The 13,749-nt window shown below is 33.6% G+C and overlaps 1 protein-coding gene across 9 annotated transcripts in view; it reads right to left on the bottom strand.

The window, feature by feature from the left end:
* Positions 1-13,749, bottom strand: part of GLS (glutaminase) — an 87,222-nt gene that overhangs the window by 48,771 nt on the left and 24,702 nt on the right. For 5 of the 9 annotated variants that reach the window (XR_012421315.1, XR_012421316.1, XM_005573771.4 and 2 more), the window contains exons 6-7: positions 12,493-12,656; positions 6,899-6,957 (exon numbers count right to left, since the gene is read on the bottom strand). Coding sequence is in view for 3 of the 9 variants with exons in the window: in XM_005573771.4 (XP_005573828.2) it covers positions 6,899-6,957; positions 12,493-12,656 (223 nt within the window). In the remaining 6 variants the exon portion in view is untranslated. Of the gene's footprint in view, positions 1-3,895; positions 4,068-6,898; positions 6,958-12,492; positions 12,657-13,749 lie in introns of those variants that run through there. The other 4 variants (XM_074009597.1, XM_065525789.1, XM_045368335.2 and 1 more) reach the window with 2 other exon arrangements.

The raw sequence follows: 13,749 nt of genomic DNA, 5'->3' as shown, positions 1-13,749 counted from the left end.
CCTCATGGATGACTGAGGAGTCCAAGCGGAGGAAGTAACTACACATGTGATAGAAATATCAAGAGAACTAGAATTGAAAGTAGAGCCTGAAGATAGGACTGAATTGCTGCAATCTCATGATAAAACTTGAACGGATGAGGAGTTGCTTCTCATGGGTGAACTAAGAAAGTGGTTTCTTGAGATGAAAACTACCTCTGGTAAAGATGCTCTGAGTATCACTGAAATACAACAAAGGATTGAGAACATTCCATAAACTTAGTTCATAAAGCAGCGGCAGGGTTTTGGAGGATTGACTCCAATTTTGAAAGAAGTTCTACTCTGAATAAAATGCTGTCAAAGAGCATTGCGTGCTACAGAGAAATCTTTCATCAAAGGAAGAGTCAATTGATGTGGCAACTTTATTGTTGTCTTATTTCAAGAAATTGCCACAGCCACCCCAATCTTCAGCAACCACCACCCTTACCAGTCAGTAATCATCAACATCAAGGCAAGACCTTCCACCAGCAAAAAGATTAGAACTCACTGAAGGCTCAGATGCTCCTTAGCATTTCTTACCTATAAAATATTTTTTACTTAAGGTATTCACACTAGTATTTTTTCTTAGATGCAACACTACTGCACACTTACGAGATTATAGTATAAACACAACTTTTGTATGCATTGGTTAACAAAAAAATTGGTATGACGTGCTTTTTTGCAATCTTCACTTTAGTTAGGTGATCTGCAATATCTCTGAGGTATGCCTGTATTGAATAAGTGCACTGACTAAAGAATGTTTCTCCCCAAAACTTCCCCCATTTAAATGTAAAGGCATTTGATTATTATTTGTTCATATAATTTACCCTGGAAATGGCATTTAACTTAAGTCAATAAAATATATCTGCTTGTGTATCTCTTGGAAAGACTTCATGTACCCCAAGGATTGATGAGATCTAATAATCATTAACATGTCACATTAATTCTGAAAAAGTTACAGTAAAAAGTTTATTTGCAAAGTTCTTAGGAAAAGCACATGCCTATATATACAAAAGAGAGTAAACCACCCTCAATGCAAAATCAAAACTAAAAATGATAAAAACCCATTATCTTCATCATTATGGAGTAGTGGGGTGAGTTGGGTGGAGAAACAGATGTTAACAAAAATAAAAGCTGGGCATGCATATATGAGAGCTGGTCATACTCGTCTATTTTATATATGTTTGAATTTTTTCACAATAAAAAATTAAAGGAAAAATATTTATTTGCTAATAATTTCCCACACTAATTTGCAAGATTTTCCTTTTGAGCATTTTTCTTTCCCATTTGAAACAGTCATTGATTTTTAGTTCATGTATCAGTGGATATCTTCTATTGCTAGAATGAACTCACGACTAATTCTCTTCCTATTTTTAATTTTTACAGACATGTGAATTGAGAAACTTTGCTTATAATAGATAAGTACACTGAAATTTTAAGTTTTATTATAGCAGTGTTACTCAGTTAATGCCTCCAGCTCATGACATGCCAAAAGTCATACAGTACTCTATCCTCAAAAATTATGCTAATGCTCTTATTTACTGACAACTTACTTAGATTCTCTTTCGATTTTGTTGAAACCAAAGAACTAGAAACAACCTAGTATACAACATGACTTATTACCAGTCATTACAATGGTTCACCTTCCTTAACAACACTGACTCTAATATTTCAAAATATCCTCTTTTGCTGGTGGGTTGAGGTTTTTACAACCTGAAGCTGTGCACTGTACTAAAATTTGAAAGACATGAGAACTATGTCTTTCTTTTGGAAAATAGGAGGACACCTGGACTAAAGGCAGATTAATTTTCTAAAAGGTGCATATAGAAACAGATTTTGAAACTGACTTATCTTAAAACTATCAATTCCCCAGTATTCCTTGGAAAGAATTCCAAGTATGGAATCCAAAGATATGTTTATCCCAGTTGGAAGATCACTGTATGAGCATTATTAGATACTGTATTATTTTTTAAAAAGTTATAATCATTTGTAGTAAAAACAGTAGAAACATTTTTTAAATAAACCAAATTGGAATATACTTATCAAAATTTCTAATCCACTCACCAAATGATTTAAAAAAAACAAACCCATATGGGTTGTTTGAAAAGGGTAACCAGATCCTGATACTAAAAAACTATACAAATTTTTCTGTAAATATGCCTGTCAAGTTACAGAATTTACATTCCTTTGAAAAATACTATATGAATGAAAATTTGATAAAGCACCACTGAGTTTTAACATTATCTATTAAAAAATTAATGTAACTATATTGCAGTGTTTTTATACAGTTTTTTATAACATATTTATGAATTGATTCATGTATTATACTTTACAACACAGGTGAAAAACACTGTTAACAAGGACATCTGTCAATAAATTTAATACTAAAATGGCTCATTTAAAGTCAATGCATCAATCAGAGTTATTTTGTAAGTATCGCACTTGATTCCATTCATAAAGTATGGAGGTGCAAGCCAATTAAAAATTAGACATCACAAAGGAAGAGGCAAAAAGAGGTAACTAAAAATGATTTTACGAAATATTCTTAATTTAATCTTATGATTGAAAATGGTTTAAAGCTAAAGAGTATTAGTAAAATAAAAAATAAGACACTCCAGGTAAAAAAGAATGTTTTTCTAGATCTAGTATTTTCATAGATTAACCCTAAAAATAAAGTTAACAGAACAATTTTTAGTTGACAATAAATGCTCTACTTTTCACTTAAAAAAAACTAAAGCATAAACTGATATAAACGTGAAGTAAATAAACCAATATAATCCTGTCTTCTGAATGTTGCCAGTCCAAGGCATTATGCATTACTCTCAGAGTCACAAACTACTCTTATAAGCAAACCATGTCTTACAAGCATACCTAACAGGCTATTGCTAACATGACCAAATTGACCATTATATAAACATTAACTAAGCTTGTCTTGATTTTCAATGAGTATGATTACAAGTTATTTAAAGAAAAAAAAACCCTAATTTTTAAAATTCAAAAATACTTTTGATTAAAAAGAAAACTGAGCTTCTTTAAATGACAAAAACTGGAAACTACCACTAGAATGAGGCATGCCAAGTAGAATGCCTCACGCCTGTCATCCCAGCATTTCGGGAGGCCAAACTGGGAGGATCACATTAGGCCAGGAGTTCATGGCAAGACCCCATCTTTATAAAGAATTAGCCCTGCTGAGAATGGCATAAACCCGGGAGGTGGAGGTTGCAGTGAGCTGAGATCTGGCCACTGCACTAGAGCGAGACTCCGTCTCCAAAAAAAAAAAAAAAAAAAAAAGAATTAGCCCTGCATGGTGGCATGTGCCTGTGGTCTCAGCTACTCTGGAGCCTGAGGTGGCAGGATCACTTGAGCCCAGGAGTTTGAGGCTACAGTGGGCTATGACTATATCACTGCACTTAGACTGGGCAACAGAGAGACACCTTGTCTCTAAAAACCAAAAAACAAAAAACTCTAAGAAGTAAAAACATAGAAGATAGTGTAACTTTTACTATTTCTAACATGAAAAAGCATTGTGTGGCAATTATTTTGCAGCATGTTGTCCTCCCAACCCTTATCACCAGATCGTAACTTTTAAACTAAAACTAGGTGAAATTTTTACCAGTGAAAAGACAAAAAAAAAAAAAAAGTAAGGATACTGCTATGTCATATAAAAATAAATGTTCCTTTCAAATTTATTTTTATTCTTTCCTTTTAATCAAGCAATCACACATTATCACCACCCCAAATAAAACAGATTACAACAAAAAGTATTCCTTTAAAGTTAGTAGCTACCACAGAGAAGAGAGGAAGTATAGTACCCTTATGATTTTAAAAATTATGTGCATTTTAAGTATAAAATTACATTTGTTTTTAAAAAGGTATTTACCTATATAGCTTTGTTTAAAATTTTAAATATTGTAGTTTTCCTATAAGCTTAGTAGTTAAGAATTTATGCAACAGGCTCCTTCTGTCCAAATTCTCCTTTTTTCCACAATCTGCTAATCCTTTTGAACATTTGCTCTGCCTCTTCCCCCATTTCCTGAGGATCACCACCAATCCTACAAGGAAAAAATATCAACACTACAAAATTATGAAATCAAGAGTCTTACTAAAGACTCTACTTAATTTTGGGGTGGGGGAGTAACATGAAGAAAATGATTTTAATGGCACCATGATAAATTCTTGAATTTTGAAAGAAAAAAAAAAATCACAAATAGTCTTAAGGTCATCCATTAAAAGAGCTAAAAACAGAATTCACCTCTAGCAGCCATGGTGAAGCATCCGTGGCGTTGGGTACTCAGATGCAAGCACCTTGGAAAAGGGCCTGTTTCTTTACTGACTAATGTCCAAAGAATGACTACATAACATTTGCTATCAAATGAGATACAACTTTTAAACCAATAAATTGTTATCATTTGAACTAGTTCAAATTAAGAAAATAGTACTTCTGCATTTTGGACAATATAACTATGCTAATTAAAATTAAAGATGTCATCAAGAGAAATAGCAAACACCTAGGTTAAATATGGCGGAGTGAATTGTAATGAACAGCAAATTGAATATCAGGAGATTTAGTTCAAGTCCAATTCTACTGCTGTTACAACCTTGCCAGGTTCTCAGTTTCCTCAGTTATATAAAGTAAGAGAACTGCGTTTGACAATGTTTAAGCCCTTTTGGCTATAGTTTTATTACCTAAATTTCAAACCAATACCAATTTATAAATACAAAGTGATCATACAATTTGTAGAGATCACATTATAGATATTCATATGAATTTAATCCTTTCCCTAAAAGATCCTAAAAAAATATTACACATTATGGGGCATTCAATTTTACATAGGGTTACATCAGGCTTTCCTCTCCAAGATTTGTTATGAACTTCACTTAAAAAAAAATACTTGAGAAACACATGCTAAAAACAAAACAAAAACTCAGGAGAAAGTGACCTTAAATATAAACCATACCCTGAAGCCTCATTTCCAACTTTGCCAATAGATTTAAATTTTTATGAAAACTACTGATCAAATTTGTAGGTACAAGATGACTCAATTAAATTTTTGCACTGTTGAACACTGAACCACACTTATGTTGTACGCATCTTTTAACTTTGTTTCTAATCGCTCATACTAAAATGTAACTCAATATATAGTTTATGGCTCATGACTAAACATGGCAAGTGAAACTAATGAAATGATAGTGTGATATGATAACCAGATATGCAACTCCCACATGCAGCATTTCGGTGTAGTCTGTTAAACCCATGAATCATTAAATGAAAGATTTTTAACTATGTGCAGTTAAGGAAGTCTTCTATTAATTATTTACATAAACCCCTTTTTGAGACTATACGTAGTGTATGTTAATTTCTCTCCAGTTTAAGAGTTCTTAAACTAGGATCCATGGATCAGCCTCCAATAGTAGTGAACACCTGGAAGTTTACGTAAAATTATGGTATGTGGGTATTTTTCTGGGAAGAAACAATTTTGGTGTTTTTCTCATCAAGCATTATAGTAACTTTCCTTATTTCTAATTTAAGTTACTTGTTCAAAACTAAGCAATTATTAATGAGGCTTTTCTCTCATCACAGCATTTATTGATTTTCTTATAAGGATCCATTTACTTTTGCATATCCCATACTATGAAATAAGCTACCTAAAGGTGGGACTGTGCCTTGCAAATAATCGCATTGTCAAGTTTCTTTCACCTCAAACTGACAGCTTTCTCCATAGCCTATTACAATTAGTTACATTTTAAAAACACTTGGCTATAACATCTACTTCATTAGAGTTATAAGAATCAAATGGGCCAATACTTTCAAAGAATTTGCCTTGAAGTAACAAGTAAACACATAGATTCTTAAGATACTAGCCTTCTATTTTAAAAGCTTTTTCTCACAGATATAAAACTCTTAAAGGATTTCTAGTATACAAATTAGATGAAGTGTTGTGAACTGGGCCAAGGGTATAATTTATACTCAAATATCCTTCATGTAACCGGGGTACCTCATCCACGGTAAAGCATTTACAAAGCCATGTATGCTTTCCTCTAACTTGGAATAGATAGGCACAGATTTACCAAAGAAGTATACAAATGTTCCAAACATAAATAAAATTTATTTAAATATAAATAAAATTTATAATTAGAAATTAAAAATCTGAAACATCTAAAATCGTGTGATAGATTTAAAAATCTATTACACAAGAACCATTTGCAAATACTTATTTTCAAATACTAGATCTTCCAATTATTAAGGCAAACCAAACACTAAAAACAAACAAACAAACAAAAAAAAAACCTCACAATGCAAATTTCAAAGCATAAGAAAATATAACTTAATTGGAATAAGCCTTATTTAATTGTTTTAATTAAAACCAAATGAAACAAGTTCCAATAAAAATTGTGATTTCAGCTCATGAGAGTATCAAAGACTTGAGAAAATCTGAGGGTAAATGTAGTTTGTCTTAAGTACTAGAACATTTGTTCCTACATATACTAATAACAAATATGCAGTAAAATGCCTTTAATTCTACTTATAACTGTTTATTCTAGAAGACTCAAAAGGAAATGAAAGGAAAATTACCAAAACTTAAAAAAAAAAAAAAAAGCCTCTATGCCTTTATTCAGCAGACTTTAAATATTTTCCAGATCTTCAAGTCAAGAGTAAATAATTGTTGGAATTTACAATGAGTCATCTGTTTTTAATTTTGCCTTGAAATGACTACATCATTCATTTTGAAATAAAGATCCTAACTCTATACCATAAGACAATTTCTTAACACCATGAGAAAATTTTTCACAATTCTACATAAATAATCCCAGATTCATCTTTATGCCTTAGCTATTAAAAAAAAAAAGTTTACTAGGTTAAAATGCAACATCAACATTTTACCTTTATTAGTGAAGTCACAACAATTGCTCCAGCATTTACCATAGGATTATGTGGTTTATCTGTAAAATATAAAAGCAACACCATTATTTCAAATACTTAAGCACTTGAGTAATATTATATATTAAAAATAACCTTGGAAAAAGCACAGCTAACGTAAACTCAATTTTGCTTTTTTCTAAGCGCTTTATTTTTATCTTTATATACAAGTACATACACAGAAGGATTTAAAAACACAAACAAGTGATTTACATAGAACAATAAAATTATAAGGGATTTTTTTTTTTAAGAGCCAAAGTTTCAGACTATCACCCAGGCTGAAGTGCAGTGGCACAATCATGGCTCACTGAAGCCTTGACCTCCCAGGCTCAAGTGATCCTCCAGCCTCAGACTCCAAAGAAGCCGGGACCACAGGCACAGACCACACCTGGCTAATGTTTTATTTTCCGCAGAGACAGCATCTCCCTATGTTGCCCAGGCGGGACTTAAACTCCAGGACTCAAGCAACCCTCCTGCCTTGGCCTCCCAAAGTGCTGGGATTATAGGCATGAGCCACCATGCACAGCCTATAGGGGATATTTTTAGGTTTTCTATATTTCCTGACAATAGAGGTATATTTGTATTTCTTATATAATTTTAAAGTTATTTAAAACTTTACATTCTTCCAAATTCCTATTTCTTCTCCTAATTCTTTTTTTTTTTTTGAGACGGAGTCTCGCTCTGTTGCCCAGGCTGGAGTGCAGTGGCTGGATCTCAGCTCACTGCAAGCTCCGCCTCCCGGGTTTACGCCGTTCTCCTGCCTCAGCCTCCCGAGCAGCTGGGACTACAGGCGCCCGCCACCTCGCCTGGCTAGTTTTTTGTATTTTTTTTTTTTGTAGAGACGGGGTTTCACCGTGTTAGCCAGGATGGTCTCGATCTCCTGACCTCGTGATCTGCCTGTCTCGGCCTCCCAAAGTTTTCCTAATTCTTATAATAAATAAGAATGTAAAAACTCAACTGATTATATTCTCATTCACTGCATTACACAAATGCCAAAAACGAAACTGTTGGGGACAGTGAAAACATCTATTTACAAGCAAACCTCAATGTCTTAATCTATCTACCTGGTGGTTACCAGAAGTGGGGGAGGGGGGAGAAGGGATTGCCAGATGTTGGTCAAAGGATACATAATTTCAGTTACGCAGGAGAAATAAGTTCAAGAGATCTATTTTATAACATGATGTAGTTAATAACAAGTATTATATGTACTTGAAAATTACATATTGAAAATTGTTAAGAAAGCATACTTTGTCTTCTAATTACAAATAAATATATGAAGTAATGTATGTTACTTTGATTTATCCATTCCACAATGCATATATATTTCAAATCACTATGTTGTACACCATATACACAATTTTTATCTGTCAATTAAAAGTAAACAAAAAGAAAAAAATTATACATTTTGGGTGTATTCATAATGCCCAGTTCCAAAAGTTAAAATAAAATCTTTGTGCTATATCTGATTATTACAATCAAGATTTGCCTATTCCAAATTATACTAAGAGAAGTTTGATTTTTCTGAGAACACATAAAATGAGAACACTTGCTGTTCCAGAAGAATACTATGTGGCATGAGGGGGCCAAAACCTAAAAATGTTCCAAATATTATCCACCTGAAAGAAAAGCCCACGTAGAGAGAAAAGAAGAATTTAGAAATCAGATTGTGTTAAATTACTTTATACTTTTATTTGTATGGATGTTCATTATCTGTCATTTCAGAGCTTTTGACATTATCAGGCTTAGACTCTACAGTCCTAGAAGGCTGCTAATCTATGTATTCCAAACAGTATCACATAAATGTGAGTATTAAATATTTTCCAAATGATAAATACTCTGCAAATGCTACATAAATTACACTCAAGATGTTTAAAGAACACTAAATCATTTTACGGCATGACAGCCCAATTTTCAGACGTACGTAATTGCTCACTCTGCCCTTGGCTCAAAAGCCAGACATCTGAACATCTGGAAACCCGCCAGAGAGAATGTAACACAACACCAGCCTAACTGCAGTATAAAACCTCGGTCTAAGACCTATGACTGTGAAATTTTCTTGTATCCTGCTCTGTCTTAAGGTAAGATGGAGTTGATGGGTTTAATTTAGAATTTTTAATTTAAAAATATTTATGAATGGCAGAAATAACCTATGACACTAATAAAGGCTATCATTTAAAGTAATGAGATACCAGAGCATGTTATACTAACAAAATGGACATGGGTGACACCTGAAATTTATGGACATGTTTTAAACTATAATGCAAAAATACTGATCAATTTTAACAAGTATTTATTTTCCCCAAAGGCAATAAAATACACAGCATTCTTTCATATTATATCAAAAGAAGCTTTTCAAGCTGCTAAGCATATGAACTTTACAAGGGTTTTGTTCACAGGTGAGGCTGAGTCAAAGTTTGCTAATACATATACTAAAGAACAAAAAATATTAAAGAGGGTTTCCAATTTAATTTGGATATTTATATTTTAGGTATTATATTGGAATTTTACAGTGCCAAGTAAAAATTGGAGTTAAACTCAATTATCTGACATTACAAACGTTTACAATATATTCTCTAGATATAGAGAAAATATTCTCTATCTGGTTGGGATATATACGGTTGCGAAGAATGTGCAGTGCCCATTGTGGATGGTTGGAAAAAATGTGCAGTGCCCTCTCACATTCTTCCCAACCATCCTAAATTCATCCTATCAATTCAGACCTGTCATCCTCATGTAAATTAACTCAACTCCTCTTCTTTCTCAATCCTCCATACATATAATCAGCACATATATTTTGGCACCTGTCAATTACATACTTGTAAGATAATACAATTAACTGTATTCAACGCTTAAGTATGTCTTCTCCCATCATGTATTAGAAATATGTAACTGTCTTCTGTATCCTGTAGTCAGAAAACTTATTCCAAGAACCAAGGCCCATGTACCCTCCAGAGCTGTTAACAATACAGACAAGGAAAGCTATATAAATAATTTGTTGATTAACCTGATCACTATAAGGTAGAAAAAGAAGACTTCCCTGGGAGATGGTAGTTTGCAAAACTGACATTTCCATAAAGTAACTTGTTTGCTCACTGATAATGATAAAAGATATCAGCCACCTCCTACCAAAACTTTCTAAACTACTGTTACTGCCGGGCGCGGTGGCTCACGTCTGTAATCCCAGCACTCTGGGAGGCCGAGGCGGGCAGATCACCTGAGGTTGGGAGTTCGTGACCAGCCTGACCAACATGGAGAAACCCCATCTCTACCAAAACTACAAAATTAGCCAGGGTGGTGGCGCATGCCTGTAATCCCAGCTACTCGGGAGGTTGAGGCAGGAGAATCGCTTGAACCCAGGAGGCAGAGGTTGAGGTGAGTCGAGATCACGCCATTGTACTCCAGCCTGGGCAACAAAAGCAAAACTCCGTCTCAAACAAAAACAAACAAATAAAAAAGTAGTTACAAAAAACTACTACAATTTCTCTATCTATGCACTATATCCCTATTAGTCTTAATAAATCATCACAATCTTATAAAGCTAGTATAACATTAATATTTTTATTTTTAAAAAATTTATTTTAGATATACACATATATACATACACACACAAAAAGTGTATGGTTTCACCAAAAATCTACCCTTGCAATTTTAAATATGAATGAGATCTTCAAATTGTTTTTGCTGGGGCTAAACTAAATCAGGATTCAAGAGCACAGGCTCTAATAAGAATTCAGGAAGGCGTAATATAGTAAAGCCTGTATTTACCATTACTTTTTTTTTTTTTTTTTGAGACGGAGTCTCGCCCTGTCGCCCACGCTGGAATGCAGTGGTGCCATATCGGCTCACTGCAACCTCCGCCTCCCAGGTTCAAGCGATTCTCCTGCCCCAGCCTCCCAAGTAGCTGGGATTACAGGCGCACACCACTACGCCCAGCTAACTTTGGCATTTTCAGTAGAGACGGGGTTTCACTATGTTGGTCAGGCTGGTCTCGAACCCTTGACCTTGTGATCCGCCAGCCTCGGCCTCCCAAAGTGCTGGGATTACAGGCGTGAGCCACCGCGCCCAGCCTTACCGTTACTTTCAAGACTCATGGTGTTGGCTCAGGCTTAGAAAACATCTATGAATATCGAGGCAAAATCTCTTGTTAAACTTTGTGTTTCATTCTTATTATAAACAATTCTAAATTCCCGATTTCTTATTTTTTTCTTATATAGAATACAGTATCAATAATTTATGATTTCTAAAACCATAAATATACATGGCAAAAAAATTCATTACTTATACTGTTAAGTTCATTTGTTCCAAGCCCATTTTATTTGCTTTTTTTTTTTGTTTCTGAAATCTTCAAAACATTCAAATTACTGTATTTGTTTTCTTTTTCTTAAGTATCTTCCTCCATCAATTCACTAGACACGTCTATTCTCCTTTGTTGTTCATGGAAAGTATTAAATTTTTCTTTTAAAATATTTGATATTTTTAGAATAACAGTATTAACTCTTTCAATATTAAATCTAGATGTCAACGAGCTTAGTAAATAAAGTGCTTCTGCATATGATGTCCTTATCAAAGTTGTTAATTTATGGTAATGTCCATAAAACCAAATGTAGCATCAGAATAAAAAGGTTATGGTAAAATGGGAAAGAAAATGTAATTGCTCTCTAAATAGGATGAGAAACATAAGAAAATACTAGTCTCACGACTTCATCTTACAAACTAATAAAATAATGAGTATAAGGCACATTTCATTTTTTATACAGCAGAAAGAAAAAAGTATAAAAGTGTATCTCTCGCAGCCATTACTACAACCTTCACTCTCACTTTCTTCAATTCTGTATCTTAACTCATCAATCAGAAACACAGCATATGCTTCAAAGATTAAAAAACAGAAACCAAACCATGGGAATAGTTTAACTTAGTTTGCACTCAGCTAAATGATGTTTAGACTTAAAATCTCTATCAGATCAAACTAACTACTTTTGTCCTCCCCTTTTCTTTTGAATTCCTGTAAAGTCATAAGATTTGTTATTCAAGCATTAAACACAAAGCATTTTTCAAATTTTTTAATGTTATAAGGAGAAAAAGTAAAAACACTCACTAAAAAATAATAATCCTCACTATCTCAACCAGGGCCACAATAAAACTTTCAAATACTATATACAACATAATAAAGTAGAGAGAAAAATATACGAACACCCATGTACCCATCATTTAGCTGCGATAATTACCAACATGTAGTAATAATCACACCCAGCACTCCCAGCTGCCTTAACTAAACTATTTTAAAGCAAATCTCAGGCATTTTGAGATTTCACTCTATTTCCCTAAAGGTGGTTATGAAGAGAAGTTCATATTCTCCCTAGCCCACTTCCCAGTGGCATGAGATGCCTAAAATAATCATTTTTAAAAGCAGGTGATGAAACTCTCTCAATGGATTGTATAGAAATCACATGACAAATATTAATACTTCCAATTTTAATCAAAAAATGTTTAAAACGACTTAGATTTACATAGGAAAATGAGACATTTCTTTTTTCAACCAATGTTCATGTAATTCTTACCATCTTCATTCAAAAATAGTTTGTTGAATCTTAGTCCACTCGGCTCTTTTCCAACATATCGATGCACATATTCAGTTCCAAGATCATTAACAGCAATGGCATATTTCAAAGGTTTTACACAGGACTGAAGACAGAAGGGAACTTTGGTATCTCCAATAGAATGCCTATTTAAAAGGAGATTTTAAAAAATAACATCAACTGGGAAAAAAATGTAAACTGCATAGTTGGAATTATTCTTTTTACATGTTAATTCCAATTCCAACAAAAATTTTCCCATAATTCAACCACAAGTTTATGTCAAAATTAGAGAATAAATTTAAGTACAGTCATCCTTTGATATCTGTGGGAGATGGATTCCAGGAATCTCTGTGATACCAAACTCCATGGACACTCAAGTCCCTTATATAAAATGATAAAGCATTTGCATATAACCTACACACATCTTCCCATGTGTTTTAAATCATCTGTAGATTACTTATAATACCAAATACAACGTAAATGCCATATAAACAGTTGTACTATATTATTTAGGGAATAATGACCCATGTATCCATGGGTGCAGACCCCATGGATACAGAACTGACCTATGTTTAAGAGAAATACTGTGAAAAAAAGCAAAAGCATAAAAGTATTCACGTAACAGAATAATGGCTTTAAAGTAGGTAATAAATATGTAATGTGGAAATTTTCCTCTGAGGGCAAGAGAGTAAGAGCACGCTCCTCCTTACTCCCACGTGTATTCAATCACATAAAATAAACTAGCCCTTTTAGAAATTATTCACCTTTTTTTTTTTCAACTCACAGCTGTAAGCTGTGACTAAACCACGGTTAAAAAGTTAAACAGAGCTCAGTTTAGATTCAATACTATTTTCTGAGACCCTGTCTACAAATGCCTCATCTTACAAGCCACATCCACTCACAATCCTGGCCCCATTAAAAGAAAAAGCATCCAGTTTTATAAACCTGACAGAGCTGGCACTAAGTTCAGTAGGCAGTCATCATTACCATGGAGATAAATAACAGAGCAAAAAGAAAGCTTTATATTACCACCAAACTGAGAAGTACTTGAAGTAGAGAAAAGATTTGGGAATGAAAAAGTTCTGGCCAACCCAATTATAATGTAAGCTTCACAAAGGCAGAGATCTTTGATTTACTTACTGATATATCCCAGGTTCCCTGAACAATGTCCCAACACATCACAGGCATTCATTCATAGTGAAAGTCATTCACAGTTAAACTGGGCACTATATTAATAAC

This window comes from Macaca fascicularis, chromosome 12 (assembly GCF_037993035.2).
Source record: "Macaca fascicularis isolate 582-1 chromosome 12, T2T-MFA8v1.1".
In the NCBI taxonomy this organism is placed as follows: domain Eukaryota; kingdom Metazoa; phylum Chordata; class Mammalia; order Primates; family Cercopithecidae; genus Macaca; species Macaca fascicularis.
The sequence above is the reverse complement of the archived record's forward strand: the minus strand, read 5'-3'. Positions and strand labels throughout refer to the sequence as shown.